Source organism: Chamaea fasciata, unplaced genomic scaffold (assembly GCF_029207755.1).
Source record: "Chamaea fasciata isolate MVZ Bird 193981 ecotype frontalis unplaced genomic scaffold, bChaFas1.0.hap1 SCAF_5, whole genome shotgun sequence".
In the NCBI taxonomy this organism is placed as follows: Eukaryota; Metazoa; Chordata; class Aves; order Passeriformes; family Sylviidae; genus Chamaea; species Chamaea fasciata.
In genome coordinates this window covers 3,956,707-3,973,590 of record NW_027094090.1, presented here as the reverse complement: position 1 = coordinate 3,973,590, position 16,884 = coordinate 3,956,707, and the positions used below count along the sequence as shown (strand labels likewise).

The following is a 16,884-nucleotide window of genomic DNA, read 5'->3' as shown; positions in this document are numbered from 1 at the left end:
AAGAACATAGGAGCAGCTGAGTTGACAAAACACGTGTGGACGCCTTTCAAATAGGTTTTCAGATGTATTGGCCCATTCCTGGTGTCACCATGTGTTCCTCTTCCCACAGGACCATGCTGATTTGAGAAACCACTACTTCACTGTGGGGATGAAGCTGGAGGCAGTGAATATGAGGGAGCCATTTCATATCTGTCCTGCATCAGTGACCAAGGTGAGTGCTCAGAAAGGAGGGATGGAAAGAGCATGACTGGGAAACCCTTCCTGATTTCCACCACAATTAGAAAAAAACAAAACAAAACTAAACAAGAGAGCTACTTAAGTGGCTGGAGAATACGTTACAAAATGGGTTTAAAATACATGGATATTCCTCATTAAATCTTTCTTTCGTACAAGTCACCAGCTGATTCCATGCACTTAAAACCAATGGGGACGAGCACGTTCATCTACCACTTGCATGCAAAAAAAAAGGATCTCTTTTGTCTTTGTCTCCTCTCCATCCGTTGTGTATTTTCCCTGCACCTCTGAGAAACCTATGGAAATAAAACAGCTGAATGGAGGTGGTAATTGGATATTTAATCCACACACTCAGATGCAAGAGAGAGGAAAGCTCTGGGGTCTTCAGAATCATCTCCAGTTGTTGCTCAGCTGTGAGACCCTGAACCTCAGCACTTTCCATTGCTTCATTTCACCCGTCTCTAGAACTCAGGCTTTGACCTCTTGGGCAGAAATACTTTGATGAAAAGGTTTAGGTGAGAGGAAATTATTTTCTGTAGTTTGATCTCCAGGTTTGGCTGTTTCAGCTTTCCACATTACCCAACATTGCAGCAAATCTAACTCCATATTTTGGTCTCTTCTTTTTCACCCCTTAGGTTTTTAACAATCATTATTTACAAGTGACCATTGATGACTTGAGACCTGAAGCCAGCAAAATCTCGATGCTTTGCCATGCAGATTCCTTGGGGATCTTGCCAATACAGTGGTGCCTTAAAAACGGAGTCAATCTCACACCTCCCAAGGGTTTGTATCCCTTCTCAGTGATTTTTGGTTTTACTCTGAAGGACATTTGCTTGTTATTATTGACTTTAAAATTGTGGTGGTGGTTACTTGCAGAGCATCAGCTGAAGGTATCTCAAGCGAGAGTAGTTCTCTGGAGTGTCTGGGGCTATTCTGGCTCCTACCAGCCCGTGATTATCTCAACAAATGTGTGTTGCTGGTGGATTGATGTCCCGGTGCTTTGAAGTCTGGTCCAGGCTTGTGAAATCCTCTTGAATCCCTATGGAATGAATCCTAGCAGTTCTTTGTGTGTGTAGAGAGCAGAAGGAGCATTAAAAGTCCAGTCACTCTAGTGGCAAACCGTGTTTCATCTACCTTGCTACAACACTGAGGCCAAGCAGACCTCCTAAATCTGAATGTCTGAGCTAAAAACAGCTGCCTGCCCAGGTGTGTGGAGGGATTTCCTTGGCTGTCTCAACAAATCCCAGGGCACACTGCAAGCAGTGTTCAGGTCAGAGCCAGGAGAAACAGCCTCCAGCCCTGCAGTTCCTCGACTTTGTAGCAGTGCAGTTAATTACTCCCAACTTGAGACAACCACCTGTGGTGCCCTAGCTATATTTCTTTGCTTGCAAAACGTGTTGGTTCCCTGGAATTTCAGGTTTTTGAAGCTGGCTGGGTTGTTGATCTGTTGCCAAAAATCAGTGTTGCCTGGGAGAAAGAAGTGCCTCAAAAAAAGAAAAAAATCAAGCTAAGTTTTGTGGATGAACTTCTGTCTTCATGTTGGAAAAAGCATGATGCTGCCAAACCCAGGGAAGGGAAGGCTTATTATTCCCTACCAGATTCAGAATCCTCTTATGTATATCCAGAGTGCTTCTTTAGCACATGTAATCTAAAGTTCCCACCAAAGTCCTGGAGCCCTGTACGTGCAGCTGCATGTGGTGCATCCATGATTGCTCTGCTGCTTCTGCTGAAATAAATCTGCTGTCTGGGGCTTTAGCTCTCTCCTGCTGAAACCCATGTGTAATGATAATGCTTGTGTAAGCACTCACTGACACTGGCCAGAAAAGTTGCTAAAAATGAAAGTAAATGGAATATTTGGGGTTTTTTTCCCCTCCCAGATTTGCATGCAGCTTGTCCCAGGCAGAATAATTAACTGAAGGAGACCTTAGGCTTAAAAATGTCCAATCCATGCTCTTACAAAGGCTGTCTGAGATGGTGTTTTATGGGTCAAGTGTGTGTGAAATCTCTTTTAGATGCCAGCATTTTAAGACATATCTGAAGCATCTGTCATGTGAATATTTTTCAGCTTGTCCAGGTCTAGTGGGAGATGTCCCTGCCCTGAGTCACCTTCTAGGCCCCTTCCAACCTAAACCATTCTGTGATTCTCTGGTTCTATGATCGCGTGTTATTGGGATCCACCTGGGCACCTGAGAAAGTGCAGAAAGTCTCTGCTTGTTCCCCTGGTGAAAATCAGATTTGCTTTCTGCTGTGAGATCAGAAATCCTGGGGGAAAGCTATTAAAAAGGCATAAAGCCAGTGGCAGATAGATGCATTCTATGTGTTGCTGTATTTTTTATACTGTGTATGAGGGCTGCATGTCCAAACTGAATTTTAGCACCGTGAAACCTTTTCTATGGGCAGACACGTTCTTTGAGTCACTAAAATGTAATCAGATACTAGAATGAGTTTTTTTGAAAACAAACACAAACTAAACACAATAAAAACCCATAAACCACCAGAAAAAGGAAGTGAAAAGCTTCCAAACCCCTGGTTAATTTAGGGGTGACAAGGAGGTTTTCTGATCTCAAGGTCAACAGATATTTTTTTTTGTCAGAACAATGTACCATGTTGGGGTATTGGAGTTTGGAGTCCTTTATATGCCTCATATCCGTTCCCTTGCCTTTTTGCCTATCAGGGCTTTATTGAATACAAACAAAGAGTAAATGGGTCATGAACAGGAGGTGCAAATATTTGCTACTCGAAATAGAGAGCAGTGTTTTCCTGTACAGTGCCAAAAATGAATACCCATTAGCTGCTGCTGTATAAACATTGTACAAGCTCTGTTTATATTTATTAGAGCAGGATTTATAGACCACTTCCCTTTAGAGTAACAATCGTTGTTTTATGAGCTATTAAGTGGGAAAAAAAACATTTTGATAATGCTCTTGGTTGTAAAGCTTATTGAGGAAAAACCACTTCCAAAACCTCCAGTACGTTTGTATTGTTATATTTGCTTCTGATTAGGCTGCTGGGCTCTTCCATGCCCAGAGCTGAGATGGCAAACACGGTGAAGGTGTTGCATGTTTGAGGAGCAGCAGCTGAGTTGTGCAAACACAGCCCTCAGTGCTGTCACTTGGGCTGAGCCTTCCAGGATGACAGGGTGTGAGTGCCCTGTGCTGATGGAGGCAGCTGAGAGCAGGATCACGGAATCAGAAAATCAATGAGGTTGGAAAAGACTTCAGTCAAGCTGGATCATCAAGTCCAACCTTTGATCCCCACCTTGTCAACCAGCACTGAGTTTCCAGTTGTTTCTTGGCCACTTCCAGGAGTGGGGACTCCACCACTTCTTGGGCAGCCCATTCCAAAGCCTGACAAGCCTTTCAGTGAAGAAATTCTTCCTAATATCCAACCTGACCCACCTCTAGTGCAGCTTAGTGCCATTGCCTTCCCTCCTGTCCCTGTTCCCTGGGAGCAGAGCCTGACCTACCCCAGCTGTCCCCTCCTGTCAGGGAAGTTGTGCAGAGCCACAAGGTCCCCCCTGAGCCTCCTTTTCTCCAGTCTGAGCCCCTTTTCCAGCTCCCTTAGCCTCTCCTGGGGCTCCAGACCCTTTCCCAGCTCTGTTCCCTTCTCTGGACACCCTCCAGCCCCTCAGTGTCTCTGGCCATGAAGGCCCAGAACTGGGCACAGCCCTGGAGGTGCAGCCTCACCCTAAAAGGCCACAGACCAGTCAGGGCTTATTTGAAGTCAATTCCTGAGTGTTCCCCTCTTGGAATCCTCCTTGTGGTGCTGCAGTGAGTTATTTTTAACTCTCCAGCTGCCCCTCCCGTGTTCCATTCCTGCTGAAGCCTAAAGGAAAAGGGCTCCCAGTGATTCCAGTGGTGCAGGTGGTTGTGTGGTGACAACACAGTCAAGTTTTTGTACCTCGCTAAAACCCTCTGTTGTGCCATTTCTATCCACTCTGACAAGATCTGTGTGGCTTAAAATCGAGATGCAAAACCTATCCATGAGGGGTTTAGATTGGAGATAAAAAAAGAGATGGAGAAGAAGTGTGAGGAAAATACTGTTGCAGAAATCGTTAAAAAACAGCGAAAGGATATTTTTTGTATGAAAAAAGAACATTCTTTATAAGTCACTGCCCTTTTTTTTCCTTCCCTGTGCATGTTTAGTTTTTTAATTATTGTGCAGTTTAATGCCCCACAGAGACAGGCATCTTAGCTCAAGGCTTTATCTCAGTAATTTGTTTGTCATGAATGCAGTTATTAGGATTAGAAATCATCTTATCCAAGATGCTTGGATCTTAGCAGGATGCTTGGCACACTGTTTTCAAAAATTTTACCTTTTTTTTTTGGGGATCTGGCAGACTGATAGGGGATTACTCAGTATTCCAGTCCTTGCCTATAAAAAAAAAGTCACAATTTTCATTGTCATAAATGATTCATTCGCATTTGATCTTGAGTGTCCCTTTTTGACTGTCAATGCAAAAGGCATTCAGGGATGTTCTTTGAAATGAGGCCAGGCTGAGATGCCAGGAAGGGAGATTGAGGGGAGAATTTGGCCTTTGGGTGACTCCTGAAACTTCCCAGTAAGAGCAGTTCTGCAGTAATGTCATTAGAGTATCCACAAGCCCCTGGACAGGATTAGCACTCACTGGTTTCAAGTACTGCAAAAATAGGGACTAAGAGGCAGGCAAAAAAAAAAAAAAAAGAAAAAAAAAGCCCCCAAAGCAAATTAAAGAAAAATAAAAAACATTTATGTCCCAAGAATTTACTACCTAAATTGCCAAGTAAGAGTAGTGGATGAGCAGAGGTCTAATTTGTCTTTCTGTGATAGGAGTCTTTGAGAGATGCTCGTATAAAGGATTCCCTTTATTTTACCTAGAAGCAGAGGCTGAGGGGATGATCTGCTTGCTGAGGCTGGGAGATCTGCATCCATTTTCCTGCTCTGCTGCAGATTTCTGTAACATTCTTACTGGGATGGGATTCAGCTCCACACCCTGAGCTGCTGGGGAATCAGTCAGGGAGGGTACATCAGTGAAGAGGGGAGAATTTATCTCCTGCTTTGAAAGAGAGGATGGATCAGCTTCTGATGGTGCTGATCCTCTCTCTGTCCACTCCTGAGGGGCCAGCAAATAACCCATGTCCAGCTCCATAATCCCATCCTTTAGGCAGCTAAAAAAAAAAAAAAAAAGGAGGAGAAAGAAGTCCATAACTAGCCCCATGTGGAAATCTGGGACCGTGGCACTTCTCATTAGTTATGGGTTTGTTAAAAGTTGGGAGGTGCTTGCAGAAAAGGGAAAATAGTTATGTCTGACTACTTCTTAATGGAGACTTGGAAGTGAAATGCAGGAGGTGTGTGCGGGGAGGCTGCAGAAGCCATTGGCTCTCATGGTGTGTAAGCAGGGGCCCTGCTGAGCCTGCACAGGTCACTGAGGCAGGATGAGATGCTGAAACACAGATCTTCATCTTCTTGGGGCCATTTTTGTCCTCTGTCTGTGGTGGAGAGTGGTGGCTGATGGCTCTTTTTGTTTTGTTCTCCTGCAGGTTACTCTGGCCAGGACTTTGACTGGGCAGATTACCAGAAGCAGTGTGGAGCTGAGGCAGCACCTCACCTGTGCTTTAGAAATGTAAGTTCTTCCTGTCCATCCATGTGAAACAAAACAGCTTGCATGGAAAAGGTGCTGCAAGGCTTTGAGAGGTTCCCCCAGAGCACCATGAGGCTGCCTTAGGGAGGAAACTGGGAGAGTGTTCCAGACCTCCATCCCTAAAAGAGAAAAAAAGCTTATTTTAGTCTTGTCTTTTTCAGTAATTATCCTGCTCTTCATCCACTCTCTGGTTTCGTACAGCACAAAAAGGATCTCAACTGGTTATTGCAATTATTTCAAGTGCTACTAAAAATAATTTAGGTAAAGAAATTGCATAGTATCATTTGCCCCTTTTTACATTTTAGGTGTTTCCTCTGTATCCCAGGGGGGATGCATTTAACCAAACCACATGTATTAAAATTCTAAATGTTGAAAGTATGTGAGAAGATGCCTAACCCTTATGGATACTCTGGTCCTTGGGACAGTTCATGTCTTTCCTTGGTGCAGCAACGGTGACGTGAGAGTGATGGGTGCCATTAAGATTTACAGCTTCTGAAATTATCTTTTGCAGGCTGTTTTATGGCAATGACAGTTCTGTGTGGCTTGATGTGACAGGTATTCATGATTTGGGGAAAGGCAGATGGAGCCTTCTGCCTTTTCCAGTAACCTGGTGCTCTCCTTCATGTGCCCATCAACTGATGGGGGTTGAGATCCCAACAATAACTGAAAATACTCCCGATGGTGGTACCTAAATGTTAGTGGTGCACCTAAAATGTGGTTTACAGAAGGCTTTGCAAAATAAAGTGGTGGTGTGAATGATGGACAGACAGGTTTCTGTAGGAGTTGTGCAGCTTTTCACTGGGCTCAGAAGTCACGGGTCTGAGGAATGGGGTGTTCATGGAAAGCAGAATGGAGACAGGCACCTGCTGTGGTTTTCCATGGCCCTCCTCATCCGTGATGGCCCAGGGGCAGCCTGGCTTGGAAGCTTTGATAGTGAATTGGTGAATTTTTTGTTGATGAGCTCAGAGGACCTGTGCCACGAGCAGAGTCTGGCTTGGGAGTCAAGCCAGAGTAAGGATTTCTTTGCCCCATAAAGAGCCTCTTCCTGAAGGGACTTAAAGCAGAGATTTCCAGCAGTCCTGGGGGAAGCTGGACAGTGCTGCATCCCAGCAGTACAGTGGGGCTATTTTTGCATTTCTCTTCTGCAAACATCCCCACGTTTTCTTTTACATCTCTTTTCATTTTGCCAAGTAGTGGATCTCTTCCCTCAGCACTGGCAGCCTTGAGAAAAGTCTCTGTATAATATCCTCTAAGATTAAGTCAGGTCTGAGCATTTTTTTATCCTCCTTTTTTAAGGAAACATTGACCAGACGAACATGTGTCTCTTACTCTTTCACTTTTAATAACACAATTCTTTTTCAGAGGGAACTGCTCTGTTGTCCCTTGTGCAGCCTCCTGGCTTGATTTGTGGCTGTGAGGGGCTCTTTGATGGAAGCTTTTTGCATCTCCCACCTCGTGCAGCCAGACTGATGCTGGCAGTGGAGGTGCTGTGGCTGTTTCCCCGGGAGGGATTTTTAACAAGGAGAGGCAGTTATGAAATGGATTGACGTGCCCAAATGCTTAGTAAAATAAACTCCACCTAACTGTTTTGCCATTGATTTTGTATAAATGAGCCTCCAGCACCGAACTGCAATGAAAGGAGCCGGGGGTGATGATAAATGGCGTTTCCTTGTTAGGCAACATAAAAGGCTTTTAAACAAACTCAGCCTGCATTCCTGCAGCCCTGGCCATTAGCAGCTTTTGCAGGGTGAAACTGATCTGTGTGCTGAGCAAGGCTTGAGGCAGTCCGAGCTGTGTTTGAGAGTTGCAGCATGTTCTTGGACGGAAAAGAGACCAAAGCCATGAGTTTTTAGTCTCTCAAAGAGCTCTCAATGGTTGTTCAAGGTGAAATGCCCATGGTCATTGGTGTTGCACAAATAGGAGAAGGGTTGAATTTGAGCTTGGCTGCCAGTTTCTCACATAGGATGAGAGTTTGGTGTCATTTTGAGTCAGTGACAATTATTACCCATCCCAATTATTATTAGCAAAAAACCTCATCTGAGAGGGGAACCTTTTCTGTGCTACTGTGTGCAGAGAGATGAAGAGCAGGTGGAACAGAGGGGAGGGAAATCCAGGGAAAGGAAGCCCTGGTATGGACACAGGTGTTGCATTGGTGTGTTTTCAGGGCTAGTGGTGGGGGAGATACTGGGAAGGGACTGAGAATAAGTAACAGGAGGGGACATTGGAAGGAACAGTGGCAATGAACACAACTGGATCCGTCTACACTCCAGCCTTGTTCATTGAGCTTAAAATAGAATCACAGGATGGTTTGCATAGGAAGGGACACTAAAGACTGTCTAGTTCCAATCCCTCTATCCCATGGGCACTGCTGCCACCCGCTAGATTGGGTTGCTCAGGGGTCCATCCATGAAAACTCCATGAAGAAAATCATACTTGAAAAGTTTACTCAAATATTTTCAGCTTCTGTCAGCTTGGGTGACTGAATGTATGAAGAGGTTTCTCTGGTCTCAGGCAAGATGATTTTTTGCTCTATAAGATTTCTCCTAGCAAGGTGAGAGATGCTTAAGCACAGGCATTCTGGGAACCCTCTGGGTAGTATCACATTAACAAAAAATGCATCACTGGCAAACATTCAAACATACTTGGGGCTGATGTGGAGCAACTGCCTCCCAGTCTCCAGGGAGTCAGGGATGGGAGCAGAACATGACATGCATTCCGTCCCTGATTTTTCATATGGGTGTTGGTGCAAACCTGCTCCAGCATGGGCTCCTGTCTCCAGGGTCACTGCCTCCTTTGGGTGTCCCTGTCCTCTGACAGGGGTCCTCCAGGGGCTGCAGGTGGGTCTCTGCTCCCCTGCAGACCCCCGTGTACTGCAGGAGCACAGCTGCCTCACCATGGGCTGCACCAGGACAGCTCTGATTTGCCTCTGGATGCCTTTGCATTCTTCAGGGTATCCTGCCCTTCCAGTGGAAAGCAAACCATGCTAAACTCATGCTTCCCCACAGACAGTCTGGTTGAGGCTGTGCAGTGCTGCAGTGCCGTGTTTTCAGCATTGTCTCTTGACTCTTTCAGACATCCTTCAGCCGTGGCTTCACCAAGAACATGAAGCTGGAGGCAGTGAACCCCAGGAACCCTGCAGAGATTTGTGTCGCCTCCATCACCTCGGTGAAAGGACGGCTGATGTGGCTGCACCTGGAAGGTATGTGCTCTAAAAGCTGCTTGTGTTTGTCTGCTTCACTCACTCACTCACTCACTCACTCACTCACTCACTCACTCACTCACTCACTCTCTTAATTTTGTCCTTCATCCTCTGCACAAAATTACTCTCCCCAGCTTTTCAATTTTACACACATTGACCAGCTCTGTGTCATGAGAAATCACATTTACCTGCTCTTTCTCTGAGGGAGCTGCAAGTTCCTCCACCCTCCCATCCACATGGTCTTTATCACCATGATAACAACCTCCTCCCTGCCTTCATTGTACACCTTCATCTTGGGAACAGACGTTTGCCTCGCTTGTGCAGCTGAGACTTCTACAGCAGTTCCCAGCCTGACAGTTTGCACAGGAGGAGAGGTTTCTAATCAAAGCCCTTAAAGTTGGTAAAAACATTGCCAGGTAACCCAAAGTGTTACAGTTCCTCCCCAGTGTTTGCTTTTGGTAGAGGTGTGTGCAATAGCAGGTTTTGGTTTTTAACTCTTAAGATACTGTTTACCTTCTAACTCAAGGTAGCAACAGCTCATCTGCAGCCCGATCTGGACACAGGGCTAATATTTTTTTTAATTGCTGGGATCAGCAGTTGTTTGAAATTCCATTCTCATTAAGGCTGTTGTTGAATTTACACCCATCTCTGATCAAGGATTCTGACCCATTTTGGCAACTTCTTTTCTTAAATGACCAGGTGCCTTTACTTGTATATGCCCAAGAAGTGGATAGATGCAGGAAGAGGGCTACACACTCCCACCTTTCTTCCTTCCATCATCTCTTTTTCTTTGCCTTTTACTCTTTTAATTTCTTAAAGGATGGTTTTTTACAGCTCACCATAAAAAAACCCTGTGTGCACCTTCTTTCTTTGAGTTCTGATATATAGATGCTTTAAGCTTGGTTTATATCTCAATACCAGGAATTGAATGATCTGATGTAAACAGAAAAGATGCAAAAGACTGCAAAAATAGAAAGAAATCTTCACTGCTGTAGGAATACATCACTACAGTATGCACAGTGTTACGCTAAAAGCGGGCATTAAAGAAAAACACAACCAAAAAACTCCTGCTTGTAGAGTTGTAAAATAAATGTGGCTTGAAGTGTGGCCTTTTTTTTTTTTTAACTCCATTAATATAACTGTTTTTAACTGATCATTTATATTTTGGAAACAGCAAAGCTCCCCAACAACCACGGGAGCCCCTCACTGAAAACCTCAGGTCCCACTGTTTATCACAGTGGCCTCTGAAGCTTTCATTGCTGCCCTCCCAGTTTCCCAGTTTGACAGCCCAGGCTGCAGCCATAAGCCAGGAGCACAGGAGTTAAGCAGGGCCGAGTTAGACATGAGGGAACATTGTGTGATAAATCACACTTTGTGCAGTAGCAGAACCCTAAACTCGAGGGCGAGTTTAATGAGCAGCAGTGCGGTTCCCCCGTGGTGGAGGAGAAGCTCAGGACTGATGGGATGCTCTGCGCTCTCCGCTACTTTATTACTCATCATCTGCATTGTTAATTTTTACTGGTTCATTTTAGATTTTAGAGCTTGAAGCTTTCTGGTGTGAATTTATACAAGTAATAATGCACGCTCCCTGCACAGCCCAGGAATTGGAGGAAAACCCTTTGGTTAATCACTTCTCCAGGGAGGTTTCCTGTAATTTCTCCTTTTACAGTTTTCTAGAGTTGCTGCTCTGTTCTACCCGTCCTGTAAGATTCATAGCAGGACACAGACATTTTCCTCACCCAGTTTCCAGTCTCCCTGTTTTCCCTTTAACCTTCCAATTCCCATGGGCATTTCTTGCTCTGAGAAGAGAGCGGCATAAAACGCAACAGATGAAACTAATGAGTCTCAAAAAAGCTGTTTTCCACTCCTGTGAGTGAGGCCAAAGGAAGCAGTAAGATGCTGGAAGTGGAAAGCAGGGTTATCAGTTGCCAGCGGGCAGAGGCAGTGCTAGGGAGGACAGAGCAGCTGTGAATGTCTTACAAGAGAAACACAAGGAGAAGGGGCATTGTGCTACTTCGTTGCTCCTCAGGGTGGCTGCAGCTGTAAACTTCAGAACCAGAATGTTCACAGAACCATTTTGGTTGGAAAAGACCCTTCATGTCACACTTATTGCTGCTTGTATGCAGGAAAGCACATTTGATCTGGTTACTTTTTAATAATTTAGGATTGTAGCATAATTAAGATTGGAAAGAACCTCTGAGATAATTGAATCTGTTTTGTCAGAATGACACCATTACAGTGATGAAGTAATTGGTTTTCCCAGACCTGATGACATTTCAGTGTTGATTTCCAGCTCTGTTTAGGGCTTGATCCATGGTTTGCTCACCATGTGTGTATCTTGGCAGCTGACTCACTGTTGTTATGTGGGCTCCTTGCCTGGATTTGTGGTGTCAGGTGAAAATGGAGCTCCCCACTAGAGCTTTCATCAGGTTCCAGCTGAGCAGTGACCACGTGGTATTATCTCATGGAGGGAAATGGTTTTTCAGGGAATTTCAGCTTCGGAAATCTTGTATTCAGCAAGCTGTGTCCTTCCCCTATGCCTTCATCCCATATCCCAGTGAAAGAGACACTGTATTTTCAATGGATAGTGCATGAACATGACGAAGGGCTCAGAAAAACACCGTGAAGACGTCCATGAATCTACACAGACGTCATGAATGCATTATTTTCATTATTTCCTCCAGCAGTGTGATCACCAGCACCTGTTCCCCAGCCTCCTTCAGGTTTTTCATGCAGCCACATACTCTCAGAGCAGCAGGTTTATTACTGATCCAAACGCTGCACCTCGGCCTCGCTGGTGTTCCCATCACAGAGTTCAATTACTGTTTCAATTACACCACAAGCCCTTGATGAACATACATTAGTGGGAAGCTCCCTGTAGTCATCTAGCTGTGCAAAGTCAAACACTTGCTGCCTTAAGCAGGAGGCAGAGATATTTTAACAGATGCCAAGGCGAGGGTGATGCAGTGGAAGCTGCTGATCCTTTGGTCCCTTTTATTAGGAGATCACCCCATGCTGGTGCTGGAGCTGTCTGTCCTGGGGTGGAATTGGCAGAGGGAGGAGGTGGAGTGGCTGGCCCAGCTGTGCCAGTGCAGTAGAACTTGAATTGGAGTAGTTAAATGGTGCCTTGACTCAGGACACAGCCTTATTTTTGAAAGAACTCAAAGCCATCAGGGATATCTTCATTAGATTTTGAGTGGAAATCAGGTAAATTAGGGAAAAAAAGTAGGAAAATTTTCCAAAACTGAAGGAGTGGTCAAGCAGTGGAATGGGCTTCCTGGGGAAGTGGTGGAATAACCATCCCTGGAAGTGTTCAAAAGTCATGTAGATGTGAAGCTGAGAGACATAGGTTAGTGGTGGGCTTGGCAGTGATGGGTTAATGGTTGGCCTTGATGATCTTGGAAGTCTTTTCCAACCTAAATAATTATTTGGTTCTGTGAGTGGGACCCACATAAATGAAGACAGGAGATTGCCTCCTAAAGGAGATGTAATGACCAAATTGGAAGATAATTGCTTTAAATAGAGACTTCAGGTAAAGTTTTGGAGCCAGCATCGTGCCAGAGACCTTGATGCATGTGTCCCCCTTGGGATTTTTATACTGCTTCTCTCCTGTTGTGTGGTCAGCTCTTGTTCCATGTGAGAAGCCCTAGGAGAATTCGTGGCACTTCTGGTCAGAGCAGTGGCCACCTCTCACCTTAAAAAATGGGACTTAAGGGCAGAACTGCACAAAAAACCTTCAGGGAAGAACTGGGACATAAAAGCCTCTCTCTCACATTAGCTACCAACCTGGAAAAGCCTAGATAACACTCTCCTGCCACTAAGAACAAGCATTCAACTACTCCTTCTAACTCACTTATGCAACTTTACAAAATACCCAGAGGTCAGCCAGGCCATCTTGCTGAGGGAATGTTTAACCTCCCTGTCTTTTGGCTGCTTCATTGCACACCCTCAAAGTGCTCTTAATGGGGTTTTCCTCTGAACCACATTGCACTGTAAATGCAGCAGCCCCATCCTGTGCAGGACTGAAGATGAAACGGTGCCTGATTCTGGTGCAGGGAAGCAGATTTATTTTTACATGTTCCATCATTTGCTTCCCCGGGCTCTTGATGGATGCTTGGATGGCTCTGAGCTTGGTGTTCCCATGCTTAAATCCCATTTTAAATTTCTGTTTACAGGTTCTCAGATGCCCTCTCCAGAGTACATTGTTGATGTGGAGTCTATGGACATTTTCCCTGTTGGCTGGTGTGAAGCAAACGCTTATAACCTCACCCCACCACACAAAGCTGTTTGTAAGTACATGGAGACCTGGGCAGTGCAGATGTTGCATCAGTGGATATATCAGGAATTTTTCCTGAGGTCTGTAATCCCATTTTTTACACTGTCAACCAACCCAGCAGACCAGTAACCAGGCTGGAAGTGTACTGCAATAGATGTTAATAAATCTGATTAGTGACCAGACTGGAATTATGCAGTTTGATTTTGTCTCTGTGATCAGCCCCTCCAAAAATGGAGTTGTCTGTGCTGGGGAAGGCTGTTCAATGGTTTGGGAACAGTGGGGTTGTCAGAGGGAAACCAGGTTTTGTTGTGCTGAGCCAGGTTCACTCAGGCAGCTGAGTGGATTAGGGATAAAGACCTCAAATTGGAAGAAAAACCCCAATAAAATATCAGGTGGAATGGACATACAGAGGCCATCCAGATGCCGTTTTCCAAAACAGGGTCTGCTCCATCTAAATGGAGAAATAATTGGTGCCATTCTGTGATGGAGTTTCTGCCCTTTCCCAGGGTATCTGTCCCAAATTTCACTGCCCTTGCCAGCTCAGAGATTTTCCTAATGTTCAGTTTAAGTCCCCCCACAGCACAGTTAAGCCCACAGGGTTTTGTCCTGCCTCCAGTGCATATTAAGACAAATTTCTTTCCTTTCTATTTGCATTTGAAGGCAGTTCATGAGAGCTCAGTGGCTTGGTGTTGTTCTCCTGTTCCAGCATATCCAGTCTCAAGCCACAAGGTGAAAAATTGGCCTCACTGTTTATATTAATTAAAATCCAGAGGGCGAATTTTAAAATGTCTCAGCCCTTTCGAAGAGTTAAATACGCTTAAGTTAAAAATCAGGCAGCCAGAGCCTAATTTAGGAGAATACTGCTATGGCAACATTTTGCAGCCTTATCACAATTTATAGCTGGGGATAAATTATGCTGGAGGTAATCATGCTTGTAAAATGTAATCTTATCCATATGTGTTTCTGTATGGAAAAATATTTGTGTTTTCATTTTAATTTTTTTTCTTTTATGCTGATCCCATAAAACACAATATTAGCATTCCAGAGGAAAGATTAAATGTATTATTACATCCTTAAAGTAGGTTTTAATGATGTAGTGACTTACTTAAAAAATACCAAGAAAAGATGGTGATAGTAATTAAGTACCATTTCATTGCGTTCAAAGTCGTTTTATAGTCAGTGCATTTACACAGCTTTTTATGCATTCTGGGGGTACTTAACAGGACAGAAGGGTACAAAACTATCTTTTTCTTCCTTGCTTCGTTTTTGCAGTGCGAAGGAAGAGGAGAATTGCAGTTGTGCAACCAGAAAAACAGTAAGTTGTTTTGATTTTTTGTTATTTAAGGTGGTGTTTTTACAGGAATGCATCAGGTCTTCCAGGGGGGATAATACACAGCAGCTGTGTGGCTTGGTAACAACTGCCCAGATACTGCAGCACAGCTAGCAAGAGGATTCTTTTAAGTCTGAAATATTTGTTAGTATATTAGAAAGTCTCTGTAACAGCAATTTTTTACTGGTTGGGGCTGTACAGGCCCTGTCTGATGGCCAGCAAGGGATGCTTAGGGAAGATGGACACGTACCAGGAGGGCATTTCCCTGTCTACCTCTTGCAGTTTTTAGAAACTTGAATTTAAGGGAGGATATTTGAAGCCTGGAGGTCTAAAGCTGACACATCAGAATATATTTTTAGAGAAGGGGTGGATCTGGCTCCTTCATCTGCAATACCCTGGTCTGTGATCAACCATGTGGAAGTGGAATTGTGTTGGAGGTATCTCCATTCTTCATCCCAGGCTGTTGCTGGCGTGTCTTTTGGTCCAGCCTGAGGATTGGTTCTGGCCCTTTGTCCTGTCTGATGGCATTAAATGCACCAAATACTCTACTAATAAATACACCAAATTTCTCTTTTAACAGGTTACCATCCACAGTGCCTGTTGAGAAAATACCTCATGACCTCTGCCCAGTTCCTCAGCTAGACACAACAGGTAAAGATCCTTACTTCAAAGACCCTATTTCATGTCCTGTATGGAAGGGTAGGACCCCAGAAAGGCAGGGAGTTGTCCCAGGGGTGGGGACATGGAGCCACATTCTCAGGGGGTGTAAGGTGGTGTGAACCCACCTGATGTACAGCAGGTGAGGCTCTGGTTCTCCACCTGCCTTGCTGGGGCTATCAGAGTTCCCCTGGAGCTTGCCCATTTCAGATAATGATATTAAGACAAGGCTAATGAGTTCTCTCTGGTAGAGGTGGGTGCAGGTTGTTAATTGACACTGATGTAATTGGGTACAGCAGGACCTAATGGGTCCCATGTGTTACTTCAGGACTGTGTGGTGTGGCTGCTGCTTCTGCTAAAGGCATATTCCTCTCCCCTTCAGCAGTGCCAGGAGGCTCCAAGTGCAATATTCATCCAATTAATGGTGTAAACCCAGCAGCAGGGACAGGATTTAACTCACTTTATTTCAGCAGGCTGTGGGACATATGTTGGCATTGCAGCCAGCACCCCATTACAGTCAAATGGGGAAAATCAGGATCTTTTTGGGTATGATAACCAAAAGGAGCGAATAACCGCTTGGAAGGCATGTGAACCACATCTAGAAGTTCCCATTTCTCTCCATGGGCTATAAAGGAGCCCAGAGTAATTAGCCCAGACAAGGAAAACTGATCTGTAGACCCATATTGGGTCAGGGAATGGCACTGCAGGGTTTGTGGGGTTGGACAGGAGCTGAAGAGGGGTTTCTGAGGCTCTTCACTGAGAGAATGTTCTCCCTGAGCTGATTCCTTGTCTCTGAGGCTCAGCTCCTCCATCCCCTCCTGGCAGGTTGCAGTGAGTCACTCGTGTGTCCCCCTGCAGTGTGAGTTCTGGAAGAGCCCTGGCTCATGTCATGGATTAAACCCTTTCCCAGTCCTCCTTTCAGCAGCCAAATCAGTCCCTATTAAAAATGCTTCCTTTTCCCATGCTGGACAGATTTGAATAGCAGAGGCTTCTCTACCCTCTATCCCAGAGCGGACTTTCTTCTTTATTCTTCTTCCTTTATTTCTTTATTCTCCTCCCCTTCCTTCTACATTCAGGAGGAAGAAGTGCCCTTGATCTGTGGTATAAAAGTGCTACAGGCACCTCACTTCTGCTTTCTCCTTGCAGGCACCATCAATGGGAGATACTGCTGCCCCCAGCTCTACATCAACCACCGCTGCTTCTCAGGTCCATATTTAAACAAAGGCAGGATTGCAGAGCTACCTCAGTCTGTGGGGCCTGGCAAGTGTGTGCTCGTCCTCAAGGAGGTATGGCCCAGCTCTCTTTTTGGGGGGATTTCAGAGGAAGGCATGAGTTCGTGGTTTGCTAGACCCAGAATTTGTGAACAGTGCACCTAAAATTGTCTTGGTGTGGTTTCCATGAGGCAAAGCTGCAAGCCAGGAAGAGGGGGCAGGTTTTACATTGTGGGTTTTGATGGGAAAGGTGATATTTTTGAAACATGGGGAGTTCTGTTGGTTGAGAGCAACTTCAGTGTGGGTTGCCATCAACACAGGAGCAAATGGCAGTGCCCATGGAGACATGGGCATCTC

The 16,884-nt window shown here is 45.0% G+C and overlaps 1 protein-coding gene across 2 annotated transcripts in view; it reads left to right on the top strand.

Annotated features, from left to right (window-relative positions):
- The window catches only part of SFMBT2 (Scm like with four mbt domains 2), a 107,719-nt gene that overhangs the window by 66,427 nt on the left and 24,408 nt on the right, over positions 1–16,884 (top strand). For both annotated transcript variants that reach the window (XM_066182674.1, XM_066182675.1), the window contains 8 exons: positions 110–211; positions 870–1,017; positions 5,754–5,836; positions 8,927–9,053; positions 13,229–13,342; positions 14,602–14,644; positions 15,240–15,310; positions 16,463–16,602. In XM_066182674.1, the coding sequence (XP_066038771.1) occupies positions 110–211; positions 870–1,017; positions 5,754–5,836; positions 8,927–9,053; positions 13,229–13,342; positions 14,602–14,644; positions 15,240–15,310; positions 16,463–16,602 (828 nt within the window). The remainder of the gene's footprint in view (positions 1–109; positions 212–869; positions 1,018–5,753; positions 5,837–8,926; positions 9,054–13,228; positions 13,343–14,601; positions 14,645–15,239; positions 15,311–16,462; positions 16,603–16,884) is intronic.